This window comes from Hippopotamus amphibius, chromosome 8 (genome assembly GCF_030028045.1).
Source record: "Hippopotamus amphibius kiboko isolate mHipAmp2 chromosome 8, mHipAmp2.hap2, whole genome shotgun sequence".
NCBI classification, from domain to species: Eukaryota; Metazoa; Chordata; class Mammalia; order Artiodactyla; family Hippopotamidae; genus Hippopotamus; species Hippopotamus amphibius.
This window is the reverse complement of record NC_080193.1, coordinates 70427099-70442987: the sequence shown is the minus strand read 5'-3', so window position 1 is coordinate 70442987 and position 15889 is coordinate 70427099. Positions and strand designations below refer to the sequence as shown.

General features: G+C 33.4%; 1 protein-coding gene across 2 annotated transcripts in view; it reads right to left on the bottom strand.

The window, feature by feature from the left end:
• Positions 1-15889, bottom strand: part of GALNT13 (polypeptide N-acetylgalactosaminyltransferase 13) — a 535071-nt gene that overhangs the window by 372419 nt on the left and 146763 nt on the right. The window contains exon 3 of one of the 2 annotated variants that reach the window (XM_057746924.1): positions 965-991. The exons of the other annotated variant lie outside the window; for it this stretch is intronic. Coding sequence (XP_057602907.1) covers positions 965-991 — 27 coding nt within the window. The remainder of the gene's footprint in view (positions 1-964; positions 992-15889) is intronic. 2 annotated transcript variants of the gene reach the window in all.

Sequence of the window (15889 nt, the reverse complement as noted above, 5' to 3'; positions counted from 1 at the left end):
TGAGGGAGCATTAAACAAGGGCTCTCATAAACTACTAACAGTTATGAGCTACAGGACTAGGTTGTGATTTTTTTAGCCGAGCCTTGAATACATGGTAATGAAAAGAGAAAAAGTTGCAATCAGCTTCAGTCTTTTTGACCATGAACAATAGACTGTAAGCTATATGTCAATGTTTTCCACCCTAGATATGAACAGCAGTCCATACAGAAGTCTGATGCTCAAGCATGAAGACTATGCACATATGTAATAAAGTAGATTCTTGTTATTTTCAGTAGTTATGTTCTATAGAGTTTCTGTGAATACTGAATTAATACTGAACTATTGCTTTCAAGAGAAATACAGTTAGGTTCCTGCAAGCCTGTAGTCACAACATTTTTGTCATCCAAAACACTATTTGCATAATATAGGTCTGTTTGCTAAATTCCTTATAAAATAAGGTAGACATATCCACCTTGAAAATCCACTTTTCTACATAACTCTTTTTGCAGTTTTTTTGTTTAATTGCTCTGTAGCCTCCTATCTGCAGAACCTGCCTCACTTGTATGTTTACCATTTTCTTGCTGTATTACCCTTTGAAATGAGCAAGCCAGCTAGCAGTAGCGCAGAAGTGTTTAGCGTTTTCCTAGCCCTGGGTGAAGTGACTATAAATTTCTTTGGCTATCAGCCTCACAACAATGCTGTCCACTGTGCTTTCTACTGGTCATCATCTCATGAGTGCATAAGTTTAGCCACTTTCCCATCTTCTCCACAGCTTCATCATGCACTTCTCCACGCACTACACATTAGTTTAACACTTTGTACAGTGGCCTCATGTACAGAAAAGAGACTTTTCCTTTTTCTGGATGGGCCATATTGTTAATTCATTAACATTAAACTCATGACCAACAGCACACTAACTCATGCTGGAACAAAGTTTATCGAACACGTGTATTTTCTCCATAAGGCATATCACAGCCTTTTGCACTTAGGAACACTAGACAGCACTTCAGCACTATGTTTGAGGGCTGTTATCAACAGTAAAAGCACCGAGAAAAAAAAGCAAAAATCATGACACTAGACTGCTAAAAGTATGTTTTTTTATAGAATAAGAACCAAAACAAGAAGGCTCGGCATTACCTTCTCAGCTATGAATGAGTATGTGGGGCAACTAAAAATTTCTGCTGCTCTGCCCATGTGCAAGAATAAGTATAAAAGTGCCATAAGTATTGATTTTGTGGTTACAAGTATAGTTTCACCAGTAGGTGAATTCACAAATACAAAATCCACAAGTAATGAGGGCTTACTGTACTTACACAGAATTTAAAGTTCAAAGATATGTGGAATTATACAAAAGATATAATTAAGAACAGAAAGATGAAACTACAAATGTATTTTTTCTTCTTTCAGTAATGAAAGTCTTCACCTACAAATTTCTGATGTTTAGAGATATATGACACTGTATTATGATTCAGGATATTAAATTAGCTTGTTACATATGGTGTAACATCAAAAACTCTGAAATTCTGAATAATTTTAATTATGAAGGACTTCCTTGGTGGCTCAGTGGTTAAGAATCTGCCTGCCAATGTAGGGGACACGGGTTCAACCCCTGGTCCAGGAAGATCCCATTTGCCATGGAGCATCTAAGCCCGTGTGCCACAACTACTAAGCCTGTGCTCTAGAGCCCACACGCCATAACTACTGAAGCCTGCACACCTAGAGCCCATGCTCTGCAACAAAGAGAAAGCCTGCATGCAGCAACAAAGACCCAAAGCAGCCAATAAGTAAATAAATTTATTTAAAAAATTAATTATGAGCTATTCATTCAAATGCATCAACTCCCAATATAAGTCCAATGAAAGAAAATACATTTCAGTTATTAGTTTAGTTTTTAGTATTCAATGAAATATTGGTAGAAAAGCTATGATGCTTGAATTAATAAAGTACAAGTGCCAACTTGAATTAAAAAGTCATATATCAGAAAATATTTCCGAGGTATTCAATTTTATTTTGAAAATTCATTTTTGGAAAATTACAATTTCCCTGACTATGATTAATTCCAGAAGTTTTAGAAAAGGCAACCAAATGTAGAAATAAAATTTATAGAAAAACCTTATTATCCATTTTAAATCATTCATAAGTATTTTAAGATCTCCTTAATAATAGCTAAATGCTGCAGCTTTTCTTATTTCAAACTTGCATCTTGTTTTATCACAATGTGAAGAGGAAAAAGTAGTAGGTTTTTTTTTTTTAATTTCCTTCTTTTGGTGGCTTTTAACAGTTTTTCTTTGCTTCTTTTTCCAAGTCCTCTCCTATTCATTAAAAGATACCAGCCCCAAGTTACTTCATCCATATTACCTTCTCCTACGTCTGGTTTTCATGTTAAGTTAGATTAAGCCTTCCTGAGTCAACTAATTTGTATGGAGTTATAAATATGTGGAACTGTATGGCAGTATCATGTTAAGTCTCAGAAATTTAAGAAATCATCTTATATGATGAAGTTTCTCTTATTTAGTGACAGAGAAGCAACACGAAAGACTACCCTTCCATTTCCTCTTTGCTCTATCAACTTCAACACCAAGGAAAGCACTCTGCTTTGTGATAGGCTCAGTTAACACAAAACTATAAATCTTTGGATGACAGCTTAGTTATGAATCCCTTTAAGTTAAACCTGGGGTCATATATCAAGCACTGTAGGAACAGCCCTCATCTATATTCCTCCAACCCTCAATAGGGAAGGTGGTAGGATCCCAAACTCTGGGTCAGTCATATTGCTGGTCTTAACTATGCATTCTAATAAAATTTTCTCAGTAATGAGGTTTATGTTAAGTGTCATTGATTTATCAACTATTTATTCAATATGTGCCTTGAACTGTGCGAGTCACCTGGGATAGAAAATGAATGATACTGTATATTTCTGTCAATTGCCATTTTTCAAGTTAATTTTATGTATGGAAAGAAAGAATCACTATTTTTTATTAAAAGATCATCTTTTCCCCAGTGTATATGTGTTGGTCTATTTCTATGCTTCAGTCTGTTGTACTCGTTGACCTGTTGATCCCTGTACTAATCCCATGCTCTATTAACTTGAACTATATGATGAGTCCTGAAATTTGGTAGCATGTATTCTTCTTAAAGAGTGTACTAGCTGTGCTATATCCTTTGAATTTCCATGCAAACATTAAAATTATCTAATATCCACCAAATGAAAAACTATACTTAGAATAGTAATAAATCTATAGATCAATTATATTCTCCATTTATTCAGCTCTTTACTAAATTCTCTAATAAATGTCCTAGGGCTTTCAGTATAGAGGTCTCACACTCCTGAATATTTTGTGGTTTTGTGTTATCACAGCTGGTATTTTTAAAATTTCATTTTTCAAATTGTTTATTACTAGTATATAAAAGTAGAAGTGATTTTTTATATACTGACCTTTATCTATAATTGACTACTCTGGAGCTGTTTTACAATTTCTGCAGTTGTGTGCTTCTATTTGGAATTATTTTCCTTCAAGCCAAAGAACTTTCAGTATTTCTTATAGTGAAAGTTGCTATAGAGACACTGTTTTGTTTAAAAAAGCATTTATTCTGTACACATATTTGAAGAATATTTTTGTTAAGTATAGAATTCTATGTTGACTTTTTTTTCTTCTTTTAGCCCTTTAAATACATCATTTCATGTTTTCTTGCTGCAACAGGGAAAAGTCAGTTATCAGTCTTATTGTTGCTCTTATAAAGGTAATGTATATTTTTTACTCTGGCTATTTTCAAAATTTTCTTTTTACCTTTGGTGTCAAATATCTGGCCCTGCTATGCCTTGGTAGTGTTTTCTTTACATTTATACCATTTAGGGATTACTAAATATCTTAAATCTGCAGATTTAGAAATGTCTCAGGTATTATTTTTTCTAACATTGTTTCTGTCCCATTCTGTCTCTCTCTTCTCTTTCTGAGATTTTAATCATTTATATTTTATCCCTTTTGACTGCCTAATACACCTTTCCTACAATATATTTTCTTTTTCTTCAGTTTTTCATCTTGGGCTTCAGTTTGTATGTTTTCCGTTGGCCTAACTTGAGCTCATTAATTCTGTCAAGACTGCAATTAATCCTCATCTGATGAATTTTTAATTTCATATATTGTATTTTTCAGTTCCAAATTGTCCATTTGATTATATATCTTTATTTAAATATTGTTTGAGATCGCTGTCTTGTCATTGATTTTTTCCATTTTTCCTTCTACTTTCTTTAACATATTTATAATAGTCATGTGGGAATCCCTGTTTGGATCACCTGTGGTTCTGCTTCTATTATCTGCCTTTTCTCTCACTGGGCACATTTTCTGGTGTCTTAGCATGTCTAGTATTTTTCTCTTATTAGTAGTTTATGTAGACACTACAAATAATTTTGAGATAAAATTCCTACAGTTCCCAAGTGGGTTGCATTTCTTCTGTTAGGCAGGCAGGCTGAGGAGCTGAGTCAAGGTTGGGTTGGAACTTTACTTAGCCCACTCTCTATTTTCAAGTATCAAAAGCATGAGGTCTGTTTTGTGGTTATTTCAGCCTCCTCCCTCTAGTAGGACTTTGTTTCCCAAGCACCATAAAAAGAAGGGAAGTTCCATTCTGACTTTCCTAACTAAGAAATTAACCTCCTTTATGATCCCAGAGCTCAGCACCCAGCCATGAGGGAGAGGATAGGAAGAGATGCCATTTGGCTGGTCCCTAGTTTTCAATCTGTGACATCACAAAATATGGAAAGCTCCTCTGATATTTCCTTCCTCCACCAGATTTATTTTATCTAACCCAAACTCACCCGGTGTCCAGGGTGGGCTGGAGGAAGACAGAAAGATTGTGAGAGAGAGACTGAAAGAGAAAAAAAGAGAAGAAAAGCCAATGACAGTAGTTTTAGGACACCTGGGAAAGGGTCTTCCCTATTTAAAACTTTAATTCAGCCACTCCTTGCTTTCAAAGCTTTCTGCTGTCCTTTAAAAATAGGAATCTGTAATAAACCTGTCATTTTTTCCCCCAAATTCTATCAGGGACAATGATGGTATGCTACCATCAACCTCATTCTACCAAACAGTGGAAATATACCCAAAAATTTATCTCATTTTTTAAGGTAGGAACATCCCACTTAAAGTGGTGTTCAGTTTTTGACAGTCATTAAAGTTAGATCTCACTGACTTCTAAATAGTCTAAGTTATAAAGATGTTATTCACAAAAGTGGCTAATTACATTAAAATGTGTATCAAACTGGTAGAATGACTAAATTGTCCTGTCAATTTAGTCAAAACAGTAAATATGCCAACTCTTTTAGAAAAAGCAGAGATAAATTAGAATACTTAACATTTTCTCAAACTTGCAAATACGTGCTGGTTACTAAGCATTTTTCTTAATGTTATTCATGATTAATTATATCACTACTAAACAGCAGATTACCTTTGTGTCACATATATTTTAATGTCATTAGAATATCAAAATTCTAAAAAAGTATGTCTCCTGTTACTTGTCTTATGCTAATGAGAAACTTTATATATTGCTGTTTTATAGAATATATATTTCTGCAAAAAATCCCTTGCTTTTGAAACTAGATCTCTCATTTCTTAATAGTAAAACTTCACATGATTATTTAAACAAAATAACAATTTTTTGAAGTTTGCTGTTGGTGTTGTTTAAAATAAAGATACATGAGTAAAGCAATTATATGCCAATAAAGAGCTTAAAAAAAAGATACATGAATATTTCTGGGTTTGGAGAACAATCATGACCCACACTGAATCTCTCGCACACACCCTTCCAAATAAGTCATAAAAATAACAATAATGAAAAATAAATCCAAAACTAACCCAGACTTCAGCATCACTAAGAGGCAGAGAATACAACAATCTTTAAAAACAGAAAAGAAAATTCCAACAGACTTTCTACCAATCACCTGATGTTAGGCCTGTAGGTATGGAGAGCGAGAGAGAAAAGGCATGAGACTCCAAGAAAAAATGTGAAGCAAGAAGAGGACATAGATGAAACAGACAAAATAATTCCCCAAAAAACAAACTGCAGCATTATATTCCAAAATAATAAATTCAGGTAAAATGTGGTTGATTATAATACAAGCCGGCAGACTGGCAGAAGCATTGCTTCCTGAAGAGAAAGAAATATAAAGAGGATGGAATGAGGCAAGAAGGAAAATGAGAAAATAACAGGGAAAAATTATGATTCTTGCAGAAAAAGGGGTGACGAAACACCAACTCTTCATCTCTCTATCACCATCAGCAACACCATTCTTTTAAAAACTGAACAGGAAAGAGGAAAAATGACAGAAACTTCATATTTTTCAATTAGGAATCCTATTCATAGAATGGATAACAGAAAAAAGCAGATACTATCAACATGAAATGACTTAAAATTTTTAACTTGTGACTAAAGCAATTCTACTGACAAAAACTATCTCCTAAAAAACAAGCACGAAGCTAAAAAAAAACAAAAACATTCCAAGTTGAATTAAACATCCTAAAACATGTATTTGGGGTCATGAAAAAACACCTTGAATTATAAATACAAAAACTAATACCAGAAATGGACAAATTAGAAGAAAAGACAAGAGAAGTAAATGAACTCACAAAAGAAATAGAAGAAAAAAAGAATAACATATCAGAAATAAGACTAACGGAAAAGGTTTCCAAGGGAAAAGAGGTTCAAATGAAAATTTAATAAAGGCCATTGTATAAAAGTAAAGTCACCAGGATAATTAAAAATTATACTTAAAAAAAGTAAAAAGAACCAGAGAGAAAGTGTTTAAATTGGAAGACAATCAACAATAGTCTAAGGCATGTATAATTATACTCCATAAAAAGGAAAATCAAAAGAATCATAATTAACATTTCAATATTTACAATGATAATCAAAAAACATTCTGAAAACAAAAGAATGCCTGACTCCACATACTGAAATGGCAAACCATTTCAACTGACTCGGAACAGTAAACTCTGCCACATATCTAGCAAAGCTATTAAAGTTTAAAGACAAAGTCCTCAGAACCTTCAAACAAAGAGATGCAAATTCAACAGAATTAGAACATTAATAGACGTCTCAAAAACAAATACAAAGCAAGGCACAAGTAGAGTGGTATATTCAAGAAAGGTAAAGAATAAAAATGTGAGTGAGCCAAAGTCATTATATTTAGTCAAAATCTTTTTTAAGTATCAAGGCTATAGAAAAACAGATTTAAATATGCAAGGACTTAGGGAATACTGTACACATGTACACTTCCTGAGCAGTCTACTTGAGGGTGAGCTTCACCTAACCAAGAGAGAACTGGAAAAACTCGCAAAGGGACTGATGGTAAGCGTTCCATATGCTTACTTTTAGAATTAAGACTAAAACAAAGGTGGAATCATAGGTAGAAAAATAATGTTCATGAAATTATAATTTATGACAAAGTATTGAAGCATCTGGCTTCTGACCAAAGTCCAATGTGTGATGTTTCGGGCCTCATGTGGGGAAAGCTGCCAACACCAGACTTGGTAGATGCCAGTGCACGACAGTCTCTGAGGTCCTACTGGCTGGCCGTGTTATTAGAATAGAATAACATAAAATATATTAGAGAAAGAGGTAAAAAGCATATGGTAAAGCAAAAGCAGTAAAATGTTTACAAAGAATAAATTTGGTTAAAGGATATACAGATGTTCTTCGTAATACTCATATTTTTGCAACTTTTCTATAACTGAAAATATTTTCTAATAAAAATTCAAACATATATAATTTAAGAAAGTGAAATTATTTGCAAAAGGTATTTACTGGGGAGCTAATGAGGGGTCATAATATTTGATATCTTTGTGGCTCTCAATAAAAATCAATTCCTCCCTTACAAAATATAATTTCATATTGGCTGGATTTCTCTGTTCCTCCAAATCTGGTCTCTGACTCTCTGCAGTTTGCTGTATCCCTCTGGAGGCTTACCTTTATGGACTGCATAAATTGGATCCCTTTTCTTAAGGTATTCTCTTGTGTTTAGCCGATGAGAAATGCAAGTAGGATCACCATGTGTGAGACAAGTTAGGTCAAGCTTGCTTTGTTCCAGGCTTTGTTCCTTTACTAAAGTTTATTATTTCTTTTGAGTGGTCCTCTTGAACAAGTACAACTGTACTTAAAGCTACAACTCTATCTTCAGGAACTTGCAAAACTGTTTCTTTCCTTTGCTTAGGGATATACCAGCAACATTAATCCCTGAGCCTACTGCCCAAACTTCACTATCCTGTGTTGGTTTCCTTTAATCCTGCCCACACTTTTGTAAGTATTCCCTTTATTAAGCTTTTATGCACACTCTTTTTTTGTATGTTCTGTATCTTTCTTGCAGGTACCTTGTCTGGTACATAATGCTAATGGAAAACAAAAAACAAAAAAACCTACAAAAAATGGGATGTACTTAAATGCTTAAAATATTTTGAAAACTGTACATTACAAAAATGCAATTAGCAGAAGCAGTAAAACAGTATGACACATTAATCATTTTGAAATATCTACATGGACTGTTTCACAGATGAAAAATGGATGATACTAATTTAATTGTGTTAAGAAAGCATCATATTTTTTCTCAAAAGATTTCTATAGAGTAGTTTAATGTAATGGTGCATATATAGTTTAGTAGGGATAAAATATTTATATATGGATACCAGAAGCAATACCTTAAAAAGAAAATGAAGCCCATGCTATTTCTAATCATTTACATTATAAATTATTATCCCTTGAATTTTATCATTTACCTTGCAGACATGGTTAATATCCTAAAGACCATTCAAAGAAAAGGAAGGGTCAAGTAGCTAAAAGAAATTTAAATACAAAACATTGTTATTTTCCCAATTTTTCTTTATCTTCTCTCCATTTTTCTCAAAATATTCTGTTCATATTCTTTAACAAAATCTATCTGAATTATATCACTGAATGTTAATATCAGCAAATAAGGTAAAAGGGGATAGTTTCTTTCATTCAGTTTGTTAACTCCATCTTCTAGTTGCTCAGTCTCAAAATCTTGGAGTCATCCTAGATTTCTACATCTGTCTTACCCCTCAAATCCTATTCTTCAGCAAAAACTATTGGTTCTGACTTCAAAATATAAAATCAGACTACTCTTCACCTCCTCCACTGCTCCACCCTCATCTGAACTACCTTCTCCTCTCACCTAAGTTACTATAATAGCCATCCAATTGGCATTATTGGTTCCATCTGGCCTCTTTTAATATCTCTTCTTAACACAGTGGCCAGAACAATCCCTTTAAAAGACAGACTCTGTCACACTTCTCAAAACCCTACGATAGTTCCTCATTTCACTCAAAGTAAAACCCAAAGTCTACACTTTTTTAAAATGCCCTATGTGATCTTTTTCCCAATACCTCTCAAAACTCACTACCTGCTAATTTTCAACAGGTTCTCTTTCCACTAGCCAAACCAGCCTTCTTGCCGCCCCACAAATACAGCAGGCATGATACCACCTTCACACTGGCTATTTTCACTGCCTAGATGTTCAACTTCCAAATATCCAGAAGACAAACTTTGTGTATTTTCTTAAATGTCACCTTTCAAAACGTCTACCCAGACCTGCTACTTAATATTTGTAAGATGTCCCTCATCCCACCACTTCCTATCCCCCACTCGTTTCTATTTTTCCTTTGTTCCGCAAGAATCATTGTCTTCTTTCTATATCATTTATGCATTACATTTTATTATTTACAGCCCCCTGTGAATCAAGTGAATGACTGACATTAAGCAAGTGTTCAATAAATATTTGTTGAATGAATTGATAAATTAATACATTCAACAAATATGCATTGGGTGCCTTCAAAGTTATTGGGTACTCTAAAAGAATTTTTTTTCTAAAAAACGTTTATTCTGTAGGTTAATGATATTGAATATCTAAATGATAATGAAATCAATATTAACCAATTTTATCACAAAGAGAATTTCTAATTTCTGAGTATATCCTACCTCAAATTTCTGTACATATATTTCAAACATACTAAAACATAAAGATTTATCTTGGCATTGCTCCCTCTTGTCTCTGCTCTCCAATCCCATCCTAGCTCCAAAGCTGGACTATGAGGTTGTACTTCTCTTTGCTCCACCATGGCACTTATTATATTTGATCACAGTTTTCTCTTAATATGTCTCTATTCCACAATCGATTATGAAATTTTCTAGGGCTGTGTCTAATGTATTCACCTTAGTTTCCCTAGCACTTAAAGTCAGTATGACATAAATATTTAATGAATAAAAAGGAGAAAAAGAAAAAGAAAGCCCACAGACTTCCCTGTGCATTTTTTTTTTTTGCAACCTGTCAATGTATAGTTGTTTTGCTTTGTTTTGTTTATAAATTTATTTATTTATTTTATTTTTGGCTGCGTTGGGTCTTTGCTGCTGTGTGCCGGCTTTCTCTGGTTGTGGTGAGTGGGGGCTACTCTTTGTTGCGGTGTGCTGCATTCTCATTGCTGTGGCTTCTCTTGTTGTGGAGCACAGGCTTCAGTAGCTGTGGCACATGGGCTCAATAGTTGTGGCTCATGGGCTCAGAGCACAGGCTCAGTAGTTGTGGCACACAGGCTTTGTTGCTCCACTGTATGCGGGATCTTCCCTTGCATTGGCAGGTGGATTCTTAACCACTGCGCCACCAGGGAAGCATAATTGTTTTTAAATGGAGGAAAAAAAAGTTTCTTTCTTGTCTTTTTCTTAAACATTTCTTAAACATTTCCTCAGTTGTGAGTAGTCAGGTAAAAGAAGCCCATATAAAAGCCCAGATAAAGGAATGAAAACTTAACCTAAGACTAAAATGAACTAATGTTTCTAATGTTTTAGTTTTACTACATGTAGGTAATTGACTAATTCCAAAACGTCACATAAATATGTTAACACTTTTATCATTTTGACACTCTTTAACACCCTTAGAGTACCATGAAAAATTTATTAGTGTTTATAACAAATTCAGGGAAACTGGCTCATGGTGCTTTAAGCAAAGGCATATTTAAGAGCTTAACTAAAATTTGAAGAGTTCTTATATCAGTATCAGCTATAGATTTGATTTCAAATTGCCATTTACTTCATGATGGTTTTACCAACAATAACTTTAAGTACAGTAAGAAGAAAGACAAAATTAATTTAAACACAAGAATCAAGAACACAAGGTTTTCTAAGTACTATAAAAAGCATATGATCTATGAATCTGAAGCTATGGGGACAATTAAATTGATCAACTAATGTATTAACTACATCCTAGGATAAGCAGATCAATATTTTGCCTTACATTAAAAATGTAAGGATGCTAGTAAGATATTTCTATGATGAATAAGATAAATGTAACCCTCCAGTAACACTTAAATTATTACAGGCAAATAAGATGTATTGGCAACTCGGGAAATTTTTTTCTTTTTCTTTTTTTTTCTTTTTTACAAACTGGAGGGCATATTTGAGAATGTCAAACTCAACAGACTTATATTGACTTTTGGCCAACATGTTTTCCAATTATCTTTTATCCAGAAAAAATAACTCGTTTTTTTTCCTTTTTAACTTGACAATATAAAAAGATGCACAGCTCTAAGAAATAGGGACAAAATCAGCTTAACATATTTTTCTTACCTAAGTTTTTATCTTTATTTGGGATCAGTAATTCTGTCATAAAGAAAAGCCTATCACAGAATTATAACTACAAAGATAAAACTTATTAGTTTATTTAACAATAAAATTTAGATTTCGGTTAATCTCATTTGCCTGAGGGAATAGCCAATGCTTGATCCAGTAGACAGATATATTATGCATTAAAGTTGGAGAATGGCCATTAGATCATACCCTATTGCCTTTGTTCTGGTTAGGTTACAAGCCTCTAAAAGCCTATTTGAAATGCAATATTTTTAATGAGAATGAGTCTGAAACTGTGGAAATTTAACAAGCATATGTTTATGAATACAGACACTAACTTGTCTTTCTTCCGTCTTTGTCGTTAACTCATTTTTAAAAGTGAACCTCTACTCTACTCAGACTGTTTTAATTCCATAGAATAGCATCCTTTCTCCTATCTATAAAGCTTTCTTCCCTAAAACTGTAGCTAGGTTCCTTCCTCTAAACAGTCACTCCCATTCTTATAGCTGAAACTCAATACAATCTTATAATTATGTGCTTACCCCTATTCTAATGATTATACATTTGTTTTGTCTCTGAAAATGTGTACAGGTTGCAGAGGAAGGGATATGTTTAAATTGCTGTGAATGCTGTGGTCAGATAATAAATACTAGATGACTAATGGACTGATCACACTCCCATAAAAAAGGCATTGTATTTACTTCAGGTTGTACTTCCATGAACAATACTGGTTTAAACAAAAAAAAAAAAAAAAAAAAGAAGAAGAAGAAGAGCAAGGGCCACAGGCTAGAAAATGTGGCTCAAGAAGAAGGACTCATTGCTGTGGATAAACCTATCAAAGATAGTATCTGGCCTTCTCATAGGGAGAACTGCTGCTTCAGAGTGATAGCTGTAACTACATAAATATCAAAATAAAACACTAAATGGCAAAATTCCTACTTAGGGAAATTGTATGAGTACAGAAATACTTATGTGGGATTTAGTGACCCAGAGTGTCTAAATCCTTGATCAAACCTCCACTTACCTTTGCCTAAAGAGAGTAATTTGGCATACATAGGCAAAGGGTTACAATAGGAATTCTTTTTTAACATAATTTGTCCCACATCACATTTTAGCAATATAATTAGACACTGAACATGTCATACAGCCCTCTGAAATTATATAGAACATTTAAAGACCATTTTAATGTGTGCTCATAATTTCTAATGACTTAGATATTTTATTATGGATATAGTTTTCACTTCATAAAGCTTCCAGTAAAGAAACTTCTACCAATAATTTTGTTGTCAACTTGATTAGCCTGATTGGTTTTTTCCTGCTATATAGAAGTTGCTCTGTTGGCTACCAGCATACATTCCTCAAGGGATGTTATAAATGGAAGAACAAGACACTTAGGCTCCTGTTTGCCAAGAAGGGAGTCAATAAATAAAAGGGAAATTATTCTTGTGAATGTACACAAATATAATTTATGAGGAATTATGCATATGCTTGCACACATGATTTATACCTTAATTTTTTTAAAATATAAGAATTTTTCCCTATTTAACATGAGTTTTTAAGTGACACATTCATGAGTATTTCATGAACAAATCTCTTAAATACTAGAACAAGTAATCAACTGGCAGTGACTTTGATGGTTGAGTTTATGTTTCTTTTATCATTCTTCCATCTTTGTTCCTCATATGGATAGTAGCAGAGACAGAGAATGCTGCTTCAGAGCATGAAAATAAAAGCATATTATTTGAAATTCATGACACATTTGTTCAGAAACTATTCTGGAAAAAAGTAGCATAGAAAACCAAGAAAAAGATATTGAATAGCCCAGACAATCTTGAGAAAGAGCAAAGCTGAATGTATCATGCTCCATAATTTCAAGCTATACTACAAAGCTACCGTAATCAAAACAGTATGGTACTGGCACAAAAACAGACACACAAATCAATGGAACAGAACCAAGACCTCAGAAATAAACCCACATATATATGGACAATAAATTTACAACAAAGAAACAAAGGACATACAATGGAGAAAAGGATAGTCTCTTCCATAAATGGTGCTGGGAACAGCCACATACAAAAGAATAAAATGAGGCCACTATCTTATACCATACACAGAAATTGACTCAAAATATATTAAAGACTTGAATATAAGACCTGAAACCATAAAATTCCTAGAAGAAAACACAGGCCATAACTTTATTGGCATTAGAATTAGCAATGATTTTGTGGATCTGAATCCAAAGGCAAGGGAAACAAAAGCAAAAATGAACAAATGTGACTACATCAAACCAAAAAGTTTCTGCACAGAGAAGGAAACCAACATCAAAATGAAAAGGCAACCAACTGAATGGGAGAAGATATTTGCAAATCATATCAGATAAGGGGTTAATAACCAGAATATATAAGAACCTATACAATTCAATGACAGCAAACAAATAATTCAAAAATGGTCAGAGGATCTGAATAAGCATTTTTCCAAAGAAGACATACAGAAGGTCAACAGACACATGAAAAAATTTTCAACATTACTACTTACTAAGGAAATGCAAATCAAAACCACAATTAAATATCACTTCAAACCTGTTAGAATAGCTATTTTCAAAAAGATAAGAAATAACAAATATTAGCAGATGTGGAAAAAAGAAAACCCTCATACATGGTTGGGGGGGGGTGCTGTAAAATAGTGCAGCCACAATTGAAAACAGTATGGAGATTCTTCAAAAAACTAGGAATAGAACTACTACATGACCCAGCCATTCCACTTCTGGGTATTTATCTAAAGAACTTGAAAACACTAAGATATATGCACATCTATGTACAATATTCGTTGCAGCCTTATTTACAATAATCAAGATATGGAAGCAACCTAAGTGTCCATGGACAGATCAATGCATAAAGAAGATGTGGTATATTTATGTATATGCTACTCAGCCATAAAAAAAAAAAGAGAATGAAATTCTGCCACTTGCAGCAACCTGGATGGACCCTGAAAATATTACACTAAGTCAAATAAATCAGACAGAGAAAGATAAGTATCATATGATTTCATTCATATGTGGAATCTAAAAAGAACCAACCAAACAAAAATAAAACAAAAACAAATTCATAGATACAGAGAACAGATTTATGGTTTCCAAAAGGGAAGGAGGTTGGAGGGTGGGTGAAATGAGTGAAGGAGGTCAACTGTATGGTGATAGATTGTAACTAGATTTGTGCTGATCACTTTGTAGTATACACAGATGCTAAATTTTGATGCTATGCTGTATACCTGAAACATATATAAATATGAACATAAGTATAATATATATAGACACTGAACCTGTACTATAAAAAGGAAATAATCATACATAGAAAACTTCCCATCAGTATAATAGAGATTCAAATAATAAAATATTAAAAGTGAGTGTAAAAAAAAAGCCACATGCAAAAACAATGCATTGTATTCATATGAAGACAGTAAAAGCAAAGAAGAAAAACACTGTGATTATAAAATAAAGGGAAATAGAGTTCCTCATACAAGAAAGTGATAAAAGGAGAAAGAGAAGTGTCAAGAACCTGGTGTTTATCAGTAGGTACACTAATAAGAAAATCTATCCATTTTGTTAAATGTTTATCATAACCCCAAACACAGAAGAACAGACATACTCAGATTTTGTAAGAAAAGGAAAGTCAGAAAAATAAACCAAAAAAGAGCATTTACTTCAAAAGTTACTCTCAACACTGGCCTTTCATCCATTGTTAGCTCAAATTCAAACTACAGGTTTCTTTAAATCCTATTTCTTTAAAATCTAAGCCACAGAGCCACAAATTATCTAAACTCCTTTACAAATATTCTAACATCTAAAAATATCCACTCCACTGTTTGACACAGGAGCTAAATAATCTAACACAAAGAGAACTCAATGTTAGAAATAATACCTGTGTCTCAGGCAGGCGGCAATATAGTCCTATAGAAAGAAAACTTGCTTTAAATAAAAACAAGCTAAGTTTACTGAATACTTATTATCTGTCAAACTGTTATTTACATGCATTATTTCACAATGATCCTATGGGATAAGAGCTATCATTACAATTATTTTGAGAAAATGTGGTACAAAAAGTTAAGTAATTTGCCCAAGGATTTAAGTCCTGTAGGTTGGGAGAGGTGAGAAGAATGTAAACCTGATGTGGGCAAGCTCATAGGGCTGAGTTTTTACTCATGAAGCATCTTATGTTAAAGGGCTGACCTAGCAACTAACTAGCTCTGCAACCACAAATTATTTAGCCTTTTTGGCATGTCTCAATTTCCCTTAATT